Source organism: Pezoporus occidentalis, unplaced genomic scaffold (assembly GCF_034315485.1).
Source record: "Pezoporus occidentalis ecotype Australia unplaced genomic scaffold, CSIRO_AGI_Poc_V1 ctg12, whole genome shotgun sequence".
NCBI classification, from domain to species: Eukaryota; Metazoa; Chordata; class Aves; order Psittaciformes; family Psittacidae; genus Pezoporus; species Pezoporus occidentalis.
Window position 1 is genome coordinate 5,652,132 of NW_026912994.1, and position 19,871 is coordinate 5,672,002.

Sequence of the window (19,871 nt, forward strand, 5' to 3'; positions counted from 1 at the left end):
AGTCTAAATTGTATCTTTCCACTCACCTTGAGAAGAAGCTGATATTTAGTTATTCTTTGAATGGGTTTGATGAGAAAGTCACTGATGGTCAGCCGTTGGCTAATTTCCTGTTGAACCTCCTAAAAATTAAGGATTAAGAACAATTGCAAATAGTCACAGAGTGAGACAGAGAATATGATAAAGTATCTTAGCAGAGACTTACTTCCACAGCAAGTTGGTCTGTTCTTAATCTTTTGTTTGCAAGAGGGAATTTTAGAGGATTTAAAAATCTGGCATACCCTGTTTAGGCAAGGACTGGGCAAAAGTCATGAACAAGCTGGAAGGCATTGGAAGGCACAAGGTCCCTTCCCACTTTGAGCTGACTGAGCAGGACTGCAAGGTCTGGAGACTACTTTTTCTACTGCAGTGGGGATAAGCTCACAGACAAGTCCTGCAGAGCTGGCCACATGCCCTTGGGTGAAACGAAACATCTTTCCCTTGTTAAACTAACTTCTTTCACATTAATATCTAAATATGCCTAGTCCAAAGATTTCTTGAAACAGACAAGGTTATTGGGAATTTATGACAGGCACCATCCAGATCCAACAACTTTTACCTCCTCCCTGTTTATAGACTACAGATTAAAAAGTCTTGTTTTATTTTGAAGACATATCAAGGCAATTGTGGCACTCTGAGGGCCACAGACAGTTAGTACTGGATTAAATACTTATTATTAATTAACGATATGAAAATTTGAAATAGATTAAACAATAACATTTTTTCCCCATAGCAGAGACTTTAGCAGCACATGCAGTATCAAAATCTTCTATGGCTTGTTTTCAGCAAACCCCAGAGGTTACAGAACAGTCTACTTGACTAGGACTCCCAGCTGTAAGTAGCAGTAACGTATGAGCTGTGCTTACCTCAAAGTATGCCTCATACTCAGCTACTATATATTCAGATCGTGGCTTGTTTTGGCAATATACCACATACATGTGTAATCGCCGCTCCTATGAAAGCAAGAGGCAGCCTGGTGAGATCCTGCTATCATCTGTTCTGTTATTAAAAGCTGGCAGAAATTTGCTATCACCTTCTGCTTGATCGTCATTACTTTTTGTTTAATCAAAGATTTAGTTTGCTGAAGTAGGAAAGGTAAATTGGTAACTGGTTCCATTCTCCACTTCTGCACCTTAGGCAAGGCGAGGTTTCCAGGGGGGTAGCCAGTTAGAGATGTCATCCCCACACTGGTAGGTCTGAAATTTCCTACAGAATTGTGCTCTAGCTAATATCACATAAACATGTCAATCATAGCATTTGGCAAGTACCTGCCATAATTATATTTTGGCAGATGTCCGTGGCCACATCTATTTTTCCCCCAAATAAGAAGTCTGCAAGAAGGCAATGATTAATGCTTTAGTTCAATCCAGCTGCTCACTGAAGATGCATTAATTATAGGGATACTTAAGTTTAGACATGTAAAAGTATCAAGTCGACACAAACAGATGTTTTTGGAAATAAGTCATCACACCCTAGGTGACAATTATACTAGTGATAGGTAACAAAATAAAACTTACATGCTTAATAAAAAGCTGTGCTAAACGGTCAGGTTCTTGAAGACACTTTTCTAGTTCAGCCAGGAAAAAGCTGAAAAAAAAATATCAGTGTTTAAGGATACTTCTTTAGGTCATCCCAGCAGCAAGCTAGCTGTCCTTCAGATATATTGGTGCAATTTTAGCTAGAGTATTCAATAATAAATGAGAAGATAAGCTTGGCTTCAGCCCTTAGTGGTGAGATTTCTAAAACATTAGATGAGAGCTGTGATATGTGGAGGTCTTGCCTTGCAAAGCTACCTGCTCTTCTTTACTATTACAGCAGTTTCAATTTTCAAGAAGTGCCAATTACTATCTAGTTGCTTCCATTTACTGACAACTCCCAAAGTAAAACTTTTCCAAAATGTTTGTGAAAACTCAACTGAAGCTTTACCAGGAGTTCTCAGTTGCATGAGCGTATTTGGAGTACTGGTCAATGTGAAAGAGATGTAGAAGTTTCTTCTTGAATAAACACATCAACGTGTTTTTGCTGGTAGAGTTTTGGTATGTTCTGATTTTCAATGTTTTTCAGTATATTACTAACAGTAATATACTGTAATTCATAACAGTAATTCATAAATACTGTCTCTATCTTGACCTGCCCTTTGGGGATGTAATTCATTCTAGCTTGAATGTCATTCCTTACCAAGAATATACTGCAATGCCTAAAAGTGAGGTAAAAGCAGCTAAACTGAACATTAGAGATACCGGTAGGTTTTTCTAACTGGTAGGCAAGTCCTGACAACCTCCCTTTCCATGATTATCTTCCTTTTTCACTGCAGGATTTCTGTCACAAATGCCTCCATGGATTTGCTATAATAGCCAGACTTGGTGAGAGGACATGCTTTCAATGGTCTGGTCCCAAGAAATCCCAGAACCCCCCAAAAAAGATGTATGCTGGAGAGCTGTGCCAACTAAACATCCCTATTGCTACCACCATCAGATACAGCTGCTTCCATAACTCAATCCTCCATAAATACTAAATTCATCTGCATTTAAGCAGACTTTTTGACCCAGATATGCAGAACTAAAAATAGGGAATCACTCCTCATGTGTTACAGAAAACTCTTATCATCACACTGAAACAATGAGTGGCACTGGTGAAATCACTCTGTTGGTGGTATCAACCTGATACATGGCGAAACTTTTTCTGACATTTTTTGTTTTGTGCTCACAGGGCATTTGTCAGAACATAAGGAGAGGCCCAAGCCATGAGATAAACACCTGTGAGACACATGATGGGAAGGATACTGTGTTTCCTGCGTAAGGGAAATGTCCAGAGCTGAAGATCCAGCCTGGTGCCCATTGCTCAAGTCTTCACATGCATGCTCAAATTCTAGTTAGCTGGAGCTGTAGAGTATTTCTGAGTGTCAGAGTTGAAATGATAACCATATTGTCCATAAGCAACATTGCTGTTCTTAAAGTTACAGGGAAAATGGTCCAGGGTTTTAAATAAGCCTTGTGTTTCCTGCAGCTTTCTGAAAGCTATTTGTATGAGTAAGGAACAGAGTTCCTAACTCAGACTCAAATTCATCAACTAGGCCGAAGCATGTCAGGGTTTTCATGTGAGAAGTATCTTGAAGGTATTCAAGCCCAGGCTGGACAGGGCTTTGAGCAACCTGATCTAGTGGAAGGTGTCCTTGTCTGTGGCAGGAGGGGTGGAACTAGATGATCTTTAAGGTCACTTCCAACCCAAACCAGTCTATGATTCTATGATTTACATTTTATCACCATACTAGCCAAATACTACTGGTATGGTCTCCCTTCACTATCCTATCAGCCACATGTGAAGATGTTCATACTGCTGAGAACAACGAGACAGAGGAAATAAACCGTGTCTTTCCAGCATTGCTACTGCTCATCAGTGGGACGAATTGAACCTACGTCTGTGACCCAAGAAACACAATTATGGCAGCCTCAGTAGCTTTTCTGAGGATCCAGCAACTCTCTGGGAGTCATGTTGGGACTACTTATGAGCAGTAGCTCAGGAGCTATGGATGTACCAAAGTGATATCTCCCTTGAGCCTCTTGTGGCTCCCTCTTCCTAGCAAGGAATGGCAGAGCCACTGGCAGCACAGCACTGACACAGAGCAGACTCTCTTGGGTATAACGTTTTTGTCACACTGACCAGCACTCCTGGCGTGGTGTTTCAGCCAGCATAAAGCTGTATCTGTGATCAAAGACAGCATGAAAAACACTCTCCCATGAAGCCAGGCAGTGCAAAGCTACAGCCCATCAGTTTTTTTCACTGGGAGAAATGATTATATGCAGGACCAATGCTTTTCATCATGCAGTTGTAACAGTTTTGATTGGGTAGACAAAGCCCTATACTGGGATCTAGTGTGTTGTGAAACTGTGGCTAAAAGAACATGAATTAGAACATGTTCTCAGGAGTCAAGGTAGCCATGATTTGTGAAGCTATTAAGCAGCACTTACAAACCAACAGAGATCATTTAAAGTGAGGCAACGTCCTTTGGAAGTTCAGCCCTGAATGACCTGCTGATGTCCAATTAAAAGCAGCTTAGACATACAGACATCATAATACCCCAATCCTTTATAGATGAGTGGCTAGAAAGGTGCTTAAAAAGGAACTAAACAACAAACTCACTCTTTGTGCCAGTCATAGATCTGGTGAATATTGCCAAATACAATCTTGTCTTTCCCCTTCATATCCTCAGAAACTCCTTTTTCTTCTATCCTCTTCATGAAGCCCTTTAGGATTAATGACCAGTGATTAGTAAAGGGTTTGTATGAAGGGGAGAGCATAATTACACTCTTTTCAAAGAAGCAAAAGTTTAAGGTCAGGATTTTTTAAACTGAAAATCGTTAAAATACCTTTTGTATAATTTTAAACCAGAAACCCACCGAGATACTTTAAATTACACAGTTTGCTTAAAATGGAACTTTAAAGGATTTATTCTGAATATCTACAATACTTATACAAACTGTTACTAGATGAAGTGACAAGTGTAATTAGGACATAAAAGTTAAACAAAAGTAGTTTATCAAGCTCTTGGCTTCTCTAGAAGAGAGGGGGAAGAAGACAGACTCTGTACAGATTTCTTCTATTCATCACCAGGAGTATTTTGTGGGAGCACAGAGCCAAACAGAAAGTTTAAAGAGCCATGTGAACAGGATTTGTCCCACCTCCTCAGAGTTTCTTTATATGCCTTTAGAGTACTGGAGCCCAGGTTTGCCAGTGGTTCAAGTTTGGAAGCTGTTGAAAATCACTGTTAGATGGGCTGATAATTCTCCCTGGACTAGTGAATGCCAAAATCATAGCTGAAAGCCCACTTTAATCATGTGCCTCCAGTTTTGAGTCCCTGCTGGGAAAAAAACTGGATCCTGCATGTGAGTTGGCTCTGACAGATGATTGCTAGCGACCAGCCAGGTCTTTACAAGTTGAAGCTTAAAAGACTGGTTTATCTCAAGTTGTTTTGGGGTTTGGTTTTATTTTTGTAAAACAATAATCCACAGTTGCACTTCAGCACAGATCCAAACACAGCTTCTGCAAAGGTACTCAGACACAGGACTTCAATCCAGGTGCAAACTTGAGTAAAGTACATGTTACCGCTACTCAACGTGACAACAAGAAAACGCACACAGTAAGTGGTAGGAGCATAAGTTACTCTCCACCACTGCCATCCAGGCTGCATTATGGCAGAAAGAGTTTGTCACAAGCAGGGTAGCCAAGAAAAATCTTTGTACACTGGAGTTGAAACCTAAAATACAACATTTGTTAGATGGAAAAAAAAACAGTTTCCAAAAGCATTTCTTCTTGTTTCTGTCAACATGAGAAGGGGACCATGGAAGCAGAGTGCAAAATAAAGCAGTTTGTTTCTCATGCTATACTTTTTGTTGTTGTCACTTGTCAGCATGGTGCTTTTTGGTGGGAAAACATTTTGCACAGAAGGGTTTGCTTCAGCTCACCTCCACAACAGTTCCCAAGTCTTTGACGTAGTCTTTTTCAGTCTGTACCAGCTCATTTAAAACAAACCTAAATTAAAACAGAAAACACACATATTTGACCCTATTCCTTGATGTTACTGTTTGCTGCTCTTATCACATATTACCTCTCATGAAACCCTACTGTCATCCAGGTCATGTAACACAAATCACTCTTCTCTCACAGCTCAGTGGAATGGAAATGACAAAAACATCACAGTTCAGGTCAGAGTAGTTCCAATTGTCTTAACCACTCTTTCCTCCTACCCCTCTTCCCCCCCCACATCCCAGGGTGCTGCAAGAGCAGCAACACAACCAGCTGCCTGTACTTTGAACTACCTCTCCCCACAGTCCTTTCCTCCACCCCCCATGCAGCACCCCTGACAGCAATGGAAATGTGTACTGACTCATTCTGCATCAAACAGGAGAGGATTTCTTGCCCCAGTCCCTCTGGCTTTGGCCAGGTTTCAGCAATTAAGTTTTAATTTAGCAGTTTGAAACACTTGGAAAACAAATCCCATCTCCCATCATAACCAAGAGCTTAATCTTTCAGACTAGGTAATCTATGTGTGGGTGTCAAATGCTTCATGTTGATTTGAGAGCTAATAACCCCTGTGTAGGAGAGTAATCTAATGAAGGCCTCATGCATGTAAACAACAGCAAGCTAAAAAAAGCTCCTCCTTTGTAAGTCAAACTGATTAATCACATAATGTTCTTTCGAGGACAATTTCAAAAAGTTACAGCTTGCTGCAGACAGTTTGCCTCTCAACTACGCCAAGACATAGATCTGGCACGTGACAAACTCCATCTGTGCTCAAGTTCACTGCAGCAGTAACAAGGCTAACAAGACAGAGGGATACTTTCTTGTCTAATATCACTCCATTCGCATCAGTCAGCAGACTGAAATAAAAAGGCTGAGGACAAACAGCGCTAAGATAAAAACCTGGTTGAAAATATTGGGGTGGATGAGGAGGGAAGTAGACTGGCCTTGCAATGAGAGAATCAGTTACAGGAGGTTACTAAGAAGATAAATCCTGCTCCCACCGTGCTCCCAACATGTCCCTTGCTCGGACAGAGCAGAGGAGATTTGTAAGACATGTGGCAGGAAGAGGTCAAACAGCTTCTTGTTCATTTGAGAGTGAAATCCAGCCCCCTTGGCAGAAGGCAGGGCTGGCAGCAGCTATGCCAGATGCTTTTGCTCACCAAAGTGCCCTGCCAAGTTCTGTGCCTGGGTAGTAAACATGCATGGGGCAAAAGGCTGCTCTTCTACAAAGCAGCAGCATGTGGCCTTAGCAAGTGTATGCTGTACAATCCCTCTAGCTGGCTGACCTACTGTGCCTTTGCAAAAGGCTTTGCCGTGTCTTCTCTGCCCGGGGAGGCATGCTGAGAGGTTACTTTCTGGCTCCAACCACCTCAGCCTGTATCACTCCCCACAGACACAGAGAGCTGCTGAGGGAATGGGGAGAACCTCTCCCACCTGCCCACCGACACTCCTTTGGTCTGAGGTACTGCAAGGGCCCACCGGGCAAAATCCTGCTCTAAAAATGAAGCAGCTGGTACCTGTAGTACATAATGCTGCAGGACATGTGGACAGGTGGGTGTGAATTACACATCAGTGCAGTGACCAGGTGTCTGTCTACCAGGTGAACAGACCAAACCTGCAAATTTACACCTCTATTAGAAACCAGGGTCTGCACATCGACTGCTTACCTTAAACTCAGCACCAGTATTTCCCCAGCTCCCCTCTTCTAACAGCAGAAAAATCAACCTTGACCATCTCTATGAGTTCTCTGCAGCCTACCTGACACGGTACCTTAGAGGTACTCCAAAATTTAAGATTTCTAAGATGCATGATGACCAGATTTTAAGTTCATTCTTCTCCTCATCTGATAACATGAAGCAAGGGCACGCAGTCGCTTGGGAAGTGCCTGCCCTGTTCACCAGCATGTATTAACTACACAGCTATATTTAAAATGGCATGAACTGGAACAATGGTAGAGCCTCCTCACTTCTGAGTATCTAGATATCTTTGTAATATTGTATTAAATTTATACTGAAAAACACTATTCAACGAGACTCTTGCCTTACTGCTCATAGAAATGCAGCACTCAAACCTGATGGATTTGGGCTTTCTGAACACCGGGGCTAACTGCTGGCATGCGCATGCTGCCCATGCCTGTACAAGGATTCAGCTGCTGTTTTGTGGGCAGTGGGGGCTCACAGCTTGAGTTGGAGCTAAGCTGCCTCATATGGCTACGAAATTAAATCCAGCAAAGTACAGAACACAGACACATAGGAGCTAAAAGGGAGACAGATGTCTTGTGCTGAAAGCCACTAGCAGGTGTTCCTAAGCATCCTGATGTTTAGGAAATCTGGATGTAGGCAGTCACTAATTACACCTAACACGCTACCAGGCCCCCCACCAGAAGCATGGCATGCTAGAAAGCCTTACTGTATCTATGCCTAGAGTGGCAAAGGTCTCTGCGCTAAAACTGTGACCTGCAGTTAGTTGCCAGTTATCTAATTAATGAATTGCTACCAGAGAAACCCGAGAACTTGCAATACTGAGAGGCTTCTAGGAGACAGGTGTGCGCAGAGGCAGTCCCTGCAGGAAGGCTGATGGCTCCCTAGCAGAAAACTCCTATTCTGAAACACACCTAGGAGTGCCATGTCCCTGCCTGCTGCTGGGAGTTGACCAAGTCCCTCATTGTATTGCTTCTCTGGCTTCCTACAGCAAACTACGGGAGCAAATGATGGCTTTCACAGTCCTCCAACACTGCTCCTACTTCCTCTTCTAGTTTTAACAACTTCCTTGTTCTCCCCTGATTTGGTTTCCTTCCCCGCTTGGCAGCTTTCCCAGATGGGCTGCTGCTCTTCCACCTCTTACCTTCCCACACTCCAGTGAGACCTGCATGGACCACTACTTTTCCCTTCAATCTGCCATTGTTAATGTAAGAGGCAGTACGAAGGAAACAGCTACCTCAGCTGTCCATATAATTCTTGATTCTACTTCTCCAATATCTTTCAGCTGAACTATGCATTTAAGAAATGCTTTGATCATCATAAGCTTTGAAGGCATAAGTGTTATTTTTTGTTACATTTAAGGGAGTGCACTGGTAATGTAAAAAAATAACCAAAAAACTTCCGGAAGCTGTCACCATTCCTTTCCCCTCCAATTATAATGAACGTGAGGGTTTCCCAAATGAAACTTCCTCTTCAGTGGTGTGTTTCCACTACAAAGGCATCTGAATTCTGCCCCACCTTTGCTAATAACTAAGATAAAAAAATATTCTCTCATTGAAAAAATCCTAGTGGGATTCTCTGTTCTTTTGCTTGAGGGTAGCTAGCAAGGTTAACCACATATCCTCATTTAAGAGCTGATTTTACCTCTGGCAATGCAGTAATTACCAAAGTAAGTATCTCAGTAATACCTGTCTAGCTGTTCAGAGGCTTTTACAGGAACAGGTATTTGCTATCTGGTGTAAAAGCTGTACATTTAAAAGCGTGATGATGAACTTCCTGGGTGTGAAAGGGCTTTTTAAAACTATTTTTACAGGTTAAGAAAGCAAAAGCAAGCAGAACACAGTTTTACTCTCAGTTCCATGCTCATTCACTGACTACAAGGTATTTTTTCAGTGCAGCTATGTGTCCTCCTTTGGTGTGTATTTCAGAAAGACAAACTAGCAAGACAACTTACATCCTGCCTCTCATTGCTTTGGCTTTTTGTTCCTCTTCAAGGTTTCGTGGGGGAGTTGTAGGTACCATTCCTTCACTTAAGCAGCCAGTGGCATCTTTTAAGCTTCCTCGATAAGATCCTCCTTCAAGGGTCTAAAAAAGCCCCAAAGAACAACAGAATAAACATTATCCTCGAACTCCAGCATCACTGTTATCTTCTGTTTCAAGTCAGTTCTGCAATCAACACTGTAGTCTAAAACCAAGCAGAGTATTCAGCAACTTTCCTGCAGGACTTAGCAAAATACAACAAAACTAGTTTTAAGTTGATGTAAGACACCCACTCCCAAAGCATTAAAACAGAGATGTCCTCTGGTAGAAGGTGGAAAAAAAATGTTCCAGTAGCCACAGGATGAGAACACTCTTCCAGTTTCAAAACAACCTGAAAATACCATGGTGTCTCAGTCAGAACCAGCGTTAGGCTACACGTGGTCAGCGTTTCTCTGCCAAAGAGTAGATGAGGACTTTTCAACAGTAAAGTAAAACATGAAACAGAAACAGATGGATGCATAGTAACATTCCAAAATAATTAGTTTCCACCAAATCCCTGGAAAGTAATTGCAAGTGACCTAACAGCCTGCATGCAGGGGAGAGAAAATATTTTCTGAAAATACATCTAACTGGATTAATGAAATACGTTTCAATTTGTTAGCTCCTCAATGGAATAAAACTATTTTGAGTAAACTTTCTGGGAATGTCCGTCTCAGTTTCCCATGTCTCAAAGAGTTTCTTCACCACTTACTCCTTATCAAGCACCCTATGAATGCTTACTATCTTTATGTCATCTCGACATTTTGAACCAAGAAAATACCAAAACTCTCTGAAATGATCTGACAGATAAAGCTACGTGCAAAGAATTACAGTAATTTAATGATCAGCATGGGGCCTTTTCTTCCATTTTTACACTCTTCATCCTTCCAGTATATGTAAGGAAATGAACCTTTGCAGGCTCATTATAACCCTGCTTTAGTCCTGACTGGTTAATTAAGTTAAACTTGCTCAAAGCAAGCATTTATCTAGTTTTAGAGGTCCTGGGACATGTACAAAACATGTTTACCTTTGATATTAGCATTTTGAACTGTTTCAGGGAAAACTTAAGAGAAGCCAAGATAGAAACAGGATTTACTCCTTGTCCAACAGATGCTGGACCAGACTCGAAGAGCACACAGTACTGAAATTTTTTAACAAATTAAACCCAGAACATTCTTATTGCTTACTCCACTCCCTGTCAGAAAGAGTTGACAAGGCAGATTAAAAGCGACACAAGAATCTTCGTAAAATGAAAGCACAGCTGTGATACTTCAGGCAGTTCTACTCTTTAGAGAGTCTTTTTAGGGAAGGCAGAATACCAAGCAAGCTCACATGTTGGGTAGTAGAACTCCTGTGCCTCAGAATAAGCTTTAAAACAAAACAAACAGAACATCCCATTGTGTAAAATATCTGAGTACCAACAAGACCCCAGAAAGAGTACAATACAGTACCTCATGTTCTGCAAAGCCCACTCCAGAAGTGTGTTTTGACTATGCAGTGCAGAGTCCACATGGCAAGGTGAGATACAGGCTTCATCTCACATGAGGAGTTAAAATACTAGACACTCTACTGAGAAGTAGAGCATGTAGGGTTAATAAAAGCATAGCAGGTGAAGGTGGAAAGCAAGGAAACCAGAAACAATAGGCAGACTTTAAAGCCCTTCCCTAGAGTCATATTAGGCCTGTTGTGCACAAAGTTTTCACAACACTAAACTTACCAGCTTACTTTTGACCAACTTTTCTATTGCACTGACAAGATCCGCAGCAGCTGGGACATCGGAGGAGCTCTGTCGAGCAGCTAGCAAAGAAGAGGACTGCAAGACACCAGGTTGCAAAGGAAAAGCAAGTTAGCAGGATGAGAAGGGAGGAGGAAGCCAGCAGTCAGTGAAGCAGCTTCTGAGACAGGAGAACAAATGTGGAAAGGGAGCAGGAGGGTTAGAGGACCATATGCATGGTCAGGTGAGGGGGTGTTGCCGTTATCAGGCAAGCACAGAATTGCCACCCGCTTCTGGCTGCACATCTCCCTGCAGCAATTCCAAGGCTGGGAAGAGTGTCAAAGAACAGATATTCATTTGCAAAAAGCTAAAATACTCTTAATGTCTGTTGGTTCTTCCTTCTAAGTCATCTACGGTCTCACAGGCTCCAGAAAATTGATCTTCTTACTGTGGATGTAAGAAATTACTCCTCCCACACACATACGTATTTAATAAATGCAGGTACACATGGAGCTACAGGCAATAGAGGAAGGAGGCAGGGGGAACAAATCATTCCCCCTTCCTTCCCCACATATCAATTGCAACTCCAAGTGAACTCAGATGACACCTCCCATTCATGCAACTTTAGCCATCTAAAATGTGTATCTTTCCTCTCCCTGCTTTTCAATCAGTGGAGAGAAAATACCCCTACATATCTCACCTATCTTAGCTACCTGGCACAGGAGGGCAGAAACGCTCCTTGGAGATGCTTAGTTTTCCCTATGGACTGTAGGTAGAATATTTTCAGTCTCACTTCTCTACGCCTGTCTGTTGGCTGCAGGTGTTCCATTTTCAGTGCCTGGCATCATGTAATGTCTTTGGATATCTCCACATCCAGGCAGACACAGCTAATAGCTGTTGGTTGTTACACATCTCCAGAAACACCAAGACTCTTCAGTGTGGTAGCCTAGCACCTCCCATGGTGCTGCGAAGATCAGCCTCTGTGTGAACTATTCAATTCTAGTTTAACATTTTTGCTCTATAAGGGCCTCTTCACTCCTTGGTCTTTGTCCTAAGAAATCTCACTTTGAAAACCCAAACTCACCCGATAGCTATGGGAATTGCTATTCATTAGCTCACCTGTATATACATTTCTTTTGAATGAAATACAAGCACTGACTAAAACTGTGAGCCCTTTGATAACCTGCTTTTGGCAGGCTGACAGACTAAAGCGTGGCTAAATTCTGCATTAAAATTATTTAAAAGCTTATTCATCTCTCAGCTGCTTAATAAAGATCTTCTGGAGAGCAGCTATTTCAGCGAAGTCACTGTGCAGGTGCCAATGAAAGTGCAACCGAGATTAAATAGTGCTGGGGAGTGAGATGTGGAAATGTGATGGCAGGAATTAGGCAGCTGGCCACCTCTTCAAGTGGCCCCTTGGGGAGGTTGCTCGCATTGAGTGACACAGCCCCAGCAGGAGAAAAAAAATGCAAAGGACCCCAATCCCAACCACAAGCCTTGTGACAGATCAGAAGCGTGAACAGCCTGCCACTCATCAACTCATCTTTCACAAATAATACATCTAATTAACAGTTCTAATTACAGAAACAAAAACTACAGGTAATCAAGCTGGTAACTGAGGAATTAAGCTGGTAATGTAGGTATCTCATACAAATGTAAAAATTCAGACAGCCTGTTTCACCTGCAATGCAGACAGACGTGTCTAGGAAAAAAAAAGACTGAAAATAGGGACTTTGATGAGATACAGGACAAATACATAGACAACAACTCTCAAATATAACCACTCTAGCAAAAGGAGTCCCAGTTTTGGAGGCACTAAACAGCTGCTGCTCTCACTTCTTTTAACTGAAATTGCTCAATATCTCTGAATAGCAAATAACTGCAGGATTTTGAAGGAAGCACGGAAACATTTGCTGCATACAAGTCTTTCTGGGTTAAATAAAACTCTTCTGTGATTGATGAGAGTCTGGGCTTTTCTGGGGCAAATAAAAAAAAATGTATTTCTGCTTCCCAGGAAGCAAATTTTGACTTTCTAATATGAAGAGATCTTCCAATTCGCCTTTCTAAGAGGTTCCTGGAGCAGCAAAGCATGGTTACTGCTGTTCTGCCAATGGGCTCAGAGAAAGGTGCCACCTCCTGCACCATGTAGACACCTCATATCTATCACTGCTAGTTCTCCATGCTGCTGCTGGTCCAACCTAAGCCTGTGCCTGTAAGCAGTAGGGCATGAGCAGAGAACTGGGCCCAAGTTAACACCATCAAAGAGCTTTTGGCTCCAGCAAAGCTCAAACATTGCTAACATTGTATTCCTGTGCAGGGAATTCTGAAGCCATGTTTGTGAGCTTAATTTTTTCCTCCCCATGAAGAAAAGTGAGCAGGGGAAGAAAAGGAGATAGAAAAAGGCTTCCATCTTGCTCTATTTAATCTCCTGGTTTAGGAGGGGGTGAAGAATCAGGATGCTGAAACGCTCTATAAAGCTCAGACATCTGGAGCGGAAAACTAGTTCCACAACATTGACGCTGTCATAAATGTATTTAAGAAACACTGAAATCACATGGCCTGTTAAAAATCAAAAACAGTGACCCAAGCTAAAGCAACTTTGTTTCTCTAAGCAAACTATCTCCAAAACATTTAGTCAAGCAGCGCCGGGAAGAAGCCAGGAGCAACTGCTATTGTGCTGGGCATAGATCCACCACGGCTCTGCTTCCCCGCCCTTTCGCCTCTGCCCCTCATCAGACAAAGAGCAGCACACATAGCACTCAGAGGGCAGGAGTCCGCAACTCCAGCTGCATCCTTCTGGTCTTGCTGTCACCACAATGTCATAATATTTCCTGACAGATTAGCAGCAAGCCCCCAAACCCTTTCCTCCATCACTCTTGCTCCCTGAATCCTAGAAATATTTTCACCCTTCTCTCTTTGTATTTCTAAACTCCTGCCTGAACCCTCCCTAAGAGCATTCTGGGTTGTTTTTCTTTCCTGACAATTATTAATCTATCTCCCCTACCCTTCCCTCTTTCCATGCAGTAATTACAATCAGAGGATAGAGATACAGAAGTGGCAGTGCTAAAAACAGATGTCAGCAGGAAACAGGAGGATGGATTTCTACAAGGGAGACAACTGCACCAGGAAAGGGTGGGGGAGGACACATGCAGACAGGACCACACTGTCTGTGAATGCAAACCACCGTTTATGTGAATATGCAGCCATATTCACAGATTCTCACCCTAAGTCCAAAAGACCAACTGAAGGATTCTGCAAGCCACTGCATATCTACCACAGCAAATTCCAACTCAATGTTCAAGACATCCTAGCTAACAGCAGGAAACTACCACCACCAGGATGGTGCACAAATATGGCCAGACCATAGTCCCAAGAGGGACTTCAGACGCTCTGTGGGCTTCTGAACTAACTGGAGCTTATGGAACATTCAATGATGATCAGCCACGTATGTCAAAAATGCCAAATGATAGCACTCAGTAGGATTTTCCATCTGCAGGTTTTAAAGCACTTCAGAATGTAGGATCTATCATGGGGCATAAACTGCCAGTGCTCCTGGACCCCAATCACACACAAAGCCTGAGTAGAGAGTCCAAGCTATCTAACACTTGGTAAAGGTGGTATTTCTGGATTCAAGCCAACTCCAGTATCTGTCCTACTCCTCAGGCCCAGCCTGCCACCAAATGCTGGTTTTGTTGCTACTGCCAAACACCAACAGCAATTTTAAAACAGAGGAGAAGAACATGCGTTATCAGCCTGAATGAAACTTCTGACCATAGACAACACATGACTGACCTGTCATGAAACGGGATGCCAGGGCTAAATTGCTTATCCAACACTATTTCTAAATCCAGTTGGTGAAAGGTAGTAGTTTATGATTTGCTCATAGGAGTCTCTTAAAATCCCAAGTCTAGGCCTTGGATACTGGAAGACCACTGCAAAACCACTGTGAGACAGCTATGCAAGAAATGCATCTAAACAGTAAATTAATATAGCAGGGGAGGCCTTACCATCTCATCTTGGGTTGGATCATTATCAAAGATCTTCATAGGAGGAGGAAGAGGTGTGTGAGACTCTTCATCTGGTTCATCTTCTCCCCAACCCTTCTTGCTCTTCTGAAGAAAAGTTAAATATAATTAGGAGCAGTGACAGGTTTCTTTTATCCTTTTAGATATCCAAGCCCTACCACCAGGCTTTGAGTCTGTTAATACTAATTCTGGCTCAATATTGCACTGGGTGAAGAGAACTGCAGGTAATGCTAGGAATCGCAGAAGAGAAGCAACAAAGACATAAGGTTTTGCTGGTTAACCCTGGTGCATTCTAAGAGTTACAGAAATACAATTTACAGGTAACCCAAGCAGCCAAGGCAGTTACAGCTGTCTGTGTGGTGATGGGAAGTATTTTCTTATGTAAATGAGAACAGCTCGATGTACAGTTTTAAATGTGCTCCTCTATTTGTCTTCAGTTGGTATCTTCTCCAGTTTTGGTTTGTAATTCTTTATTCGCTGTATCAGGAAAGAGCCATTCTGGCAAAGAACATGCCTGCAGAGAAACTGTGGCTACAAATACATAGCAGATAAAACAGAAACGTGACTATTTCTCTGAGTGTTTTCTTTCAATAAGCAACTACACTGCCATGGTAGGATAAAGCTGATATGAACCTCAGTGATCATAAAAAGTAATAACAGCTGCTCAAGAGTAACTTCCTTCCTATTCTTGGCAGCTTTCTAATAGGCTATTAAAAAAAATCTAGTCAAATGACAATAATATATGTAGATTTTGAAATGCTGTTCCTATATATTCCATTGCTCATTGGATAACAATGCTATTTGCAACACAGCTTCAATCCATGCAATTTTACATGATTCGCTGCTCTCTCTAGACACTAAAGGAACTGATTACTCAAGCATGACTCGCACACCACAGAAGAGACTAGCAGAGATATGATCTTTCCTTCAACAAATACCAATACACACCTCATCTGCGCTGTCTCCTTGAGGAGTGGTTTCATCTCCAGTCTTTGGTGAGCCGAGGTCAAAGCTCTTCCTACCATCTCGCACCTTCTTCTGTTTCTTGATGTTGCTCTCGGTCTTCCCACTGTTCAGCCGGCGCACAGGACTAGTCAACCATTTCTTCAGGGTGTTTGTTGACCGTTTGGGGCCAGGAGAACTCTGGATGGAGTTGAGGGACGGCTGAGGTTGTAAATTGGCCACTGAATCAGACTTGCCTCCGTTGTCATTGGAAGAGACTGAATATGCGTCTGGAAGAAAACAATGCAGGTGAGAGTTCACACCAGCACCTCCTCTATTTCCTAGTGCACATCAAGCACTTAGCAGTCCTAAGCATGAAAATAAAAGCTGCCTTGATGAAAGGTTTTGTGACTTCATTGTGCACCAGAGAGAGAAATACGCCCTGCAACAGGCATTTTTCACAAACACACTCTTCTCATTTCCCACCACACTATCTGTCCTTAGAAAGACCACAGACAGCAAAGTTATCTAGTTTTTGATGAAAGCTTGAATTTCATGCAAAGTGCTGAACTTTTCATCTTCTTCCCACAGATTTCATCATGATTGCCAGGAAGAAAATAAGCACAAAAGGATTATTAAAGGAAACCTGACAGTCACCAACACTTTGTCAAGTTCCAAGTCCTTAAATATTTCTCAGCTGTTGCCAGACCCAATGACATGACTGCTAGTTAGACTAGTTATTAACTTTTTAAGGTCATTTGAAGCACCTTAAAATCACCTCCTTCGCCCCTGAAAGCAATTTGTCAGAAGACTTCACACTTCCCCTAGAACTGAGGAACTGGAATGAACACTTACAAAAGTGACAAATTGTTCAAACTGAAAGAAACTCCAAAGAAGGAGATACAAGGGAGGCTTAAAATTTAAAAAGACTTCCATTATATCCAAGCAGGAGGATCCGCTGAACTGTATCCAATGCCAATTACTGATACACATGTTCAGACTAGCACTTTAAAAATGAGTGCAACCTCCCTTACTCCCAGCAAAAGCAACAGACCAAAGATGTGCCGATGTCAAGAAGTCTTTAGTACCAAAACAAACAAGTCACAGTCACAGATTTCTCAGCTGTCCTTTAGGAACAAGCACCCTGCCTTCACCTTTCTGAAACCACGGCAAGGCAACTCCCTCCCTCCTCAGGAGCAATCAGGGACTGAGATGTTGAATCCCACAAGGTTTATTTTATTTTTTTTTCAACAGAATTAAGAAATTGTCACCCTCCTGTAAGATACATCTCAGACTGTGCATCAGAAAGCGGTCAGCTGAGGTTTTTAAACATTTTTGGATGGCTATCTCCAAATCTTTTACCTGCCCCAGCAGAAAATAAAACCCTAAGTTATGACACACGAAAACAGCCTGGTGCCTCTAGCCATTCTCAGTTCAGCAATAAGTATCGTCAGAGATACTGGCTAGTACACATGTGGAGGGAGAGCCACTCTTCCAGAGAATCATCACATACATTGTTTTAGAAGCCAGTTTCTGCTAACTGCATGCAGAGCTCCTACCCCACTGGGCAGAGCTGCTGCTCAGAGAGCAGAGACTGCAGCCTGCCTTGCGGGCTATGCACTGAGCAGAGATTGCAGCCTGCCTTGCGGGCTATGCACTGAGCAGAGATTGCAGCCTGCCTTGCGGGCTATGTACTGAGCAAAGATTTCAGTCTGCCAGCTTGCAAACTGCAGACCATGAGAGTTGCAATATTTTATAATATTTTATAACCATAGACAGCCTCAGTCAGGAGTGGAACCAATAATTTATTACATACCTGAGGTCAAAAGTCAGATTTTTAGAACATACGGAAATAATTGTAACAAGCTAAAGGAAGTCAAAGTTCATTTTCCAGACAGGAAGAAAATCCAAACCATTTGTCTTCTGATGACATGAGGAGCGAGTGTGAGAGGGTCTGGGCCACGGATGGATCCCAGGTGGAGCTCCTAGGTTTTTCTGACATTCCTCCATAAGGGCATAGTAACAGCCTTATCTCAAAAAAGGCCTGGGTTTAGCTAGCTCTTGTTGATGTTATTTCATGCACATGAAGTGGTTTTAAATCAACCAGTGCAAGATAATATTTGTCAGTGGCCAGCTTATCTTCCACTAGATAGGCTTTAGATAGTGTCCCTCACAGGCTCCATGTGATGCTCTAGCAGTTTATTGGCACTCCCTGTGTCAGCAAAATTCAAGGTTTCGTGACAGAGATTTTGATTTTGCAAGTGCCCTCACCCCTCCAACCCCCCAGCAGAACCAAAAGTCCCACAGGTGACCAGGGACACCTGAGGGCTCATTGCCAAGGGGCTCCACCAAGGAGGGTGCCCTCAGGTACCTGTTCTCCCACTGCCACTGCAAGAGGATTAATATGGGGAATTACTGGTGCAAAGGGAGTTGGGTTAAAGTCATGGAAGGAGAAATGCTGGAACTGATCACCCTGTGGAGGCTGCTACTGTCAGGGAGGATTTGGGGCAAGCAGCTGTATCATGGACTCACTGTCTTTGCTTGGGACTGGGCTCAGGGGGTGAGGTTGCAGAGAACTGAGGACAAGCTGGTCTTCCCACATCTTGGTTGATTAAAGTACAGAGAGGATTTACTACAGCTTAGAAGTAACACAGTCCAAACCACTACCACCAGTCAGTGGCACCTTGCCAATTTAACTTTTAGTAAGGAAAGGGAGCTGATAGAAGGCTTAATGGAGCCTGGGACAACCTCAGGACTTGCTCCTGAGACACAGAATCCTACCTCAGCCTGGCAGGCTCAAGGCAGAGCCAAACCCAAAAGTTCACGATGTAAGGGTCAAGAACCTCCCTTTCCACCAGGAAATGCCCCTGGTTTTACAAGCAGGGCCAGGTCTTGGCCTTGCTGCCTCCCTCCCCTTTCCCCAGGCAGCACAGCCTGGGCTGGGGCACAGACAGACACACAGCACCTCACACTGCAGCACTCTGCACAAGCCTGTCCTGGGGAAGTGATGGTCAGCCATCGTCTCTGTCCTCCCTATAAAGGCAGCAGATGGGCAGAAACAGGCCAAGTTCTGAGCTGGCCCACAGCCCACCTTGCTGGCTTACAGGGATATTGTTCAAAGTTTAACCTAGAGCCAGGAAATCATCATCAGACCAAATATCAGGCCTCCAGAGTCATCAGGCTATGATGAAAGCCAACCTGAACATTTCCAGAGGGAAGCATGTTACCCTATGCAATGATTTCACTTGAATAAGTCTCTGGATTTTGCCATTCAAGGTCATGCCTTTGGTGATGAAAAAGCATATTTACCAAGGCATTACAAAATCTCAGTCATGCCATGCTCCACACAGCCCTGGCAGATATGAAGTCTCCTTCTTTCTCCTTGCCTGCTGAACTGTCCTGGCTAACCACTCTAAGGCGTCTGGGAGACAGCCCAGTCTTCGCTTGACCCATGCAGCCCAAGAGTGGAAACATGGCTTTATCTTGCCCTTACATTTTACTGTAGTCTCTGCTGGCTAAAGGATGGGCAGGGAGGCATAGAGAACATCTGGTATAAATCTCCCAGCTCCTCACCCACCATAACAGCCCCTTAAGGTGGGGTGAGTTTGCTCTATCCAGGACCCTATGCATGTACAAACCACTCCACTGTCCCACTTCCTACCATTGCCAAACATGCACTATCCAATAACCCCCCCCCCTCCCCCCAGTATTCATAACTTTTTCTCCTTTTTAAAGGAACTGCAAATATAAGCACATTTGTGACCAAGACACACTTGCTGTTTGCCAGTTGTGCTGAGAACGATTTCCTTTGCATATAAAGCAGGTCACCCTGACATGGCTGCAGAGGCAGGACCAGAGCTCAAAGACGAGCAGAGCTCATGAAATGAGAGACAGAAACTTGCAACACAAAAAATC

General features: G+C 43.0%; 1 protein-coding gene across 12 annotated transcripts in view; it reads right to left on the reverse strand.

Annotated features, from left to right (window-relative positions):
- Positions 1-19,871, reverse strand: part of KALRN (kalirin RhoGEF kinase) — a 520,424-nt gene that overhangs the window by 45,293 nt on the left and 455,260 nt on the right. For 9 of the 12 annotated variants that reach the window (XM_062607041.1, XM_062607047.1, XM_062607043.1 and 6 more), the window contains 9 exons: positions 15,963-16,246; positions 14,997-15,101; positions 10,993-11,088; positions 9,211-9,341; positions 5,499-5,565; positions 4,177-4,280; positions 1,554-1,623; positions 903-989; positions 27-119 (listed from right to left, as the gene is read on the reverse strand). In XM_062607041.1, coding sequence (XP_062463025.1) covers positions 27-119; positions 903-989; positions 1,554-1,623; positions 4,177-4,280; positions 5,499-5,565; positions 9,211-9,341; positions 10,993-11,088; positions 14,997-15,101; positions 15,963-16,246 — 1,037 coding nt within the window. The remainder of the gene's footprint in view (positions 1-26; positions 120-902; positions 990-1,553; positions 1,624-4,176; positions 4,281-5,498; positions 5,566-9,210; positions 9,342-10,992; positions 11,089-14,996; positions 15,102-15,962; positions 16,247-19,871) is intronic. The other 3 variants (XM_062607042.1, XM_062607046.1, XM_062607045.1) reach the window with 3 other exon arrangements.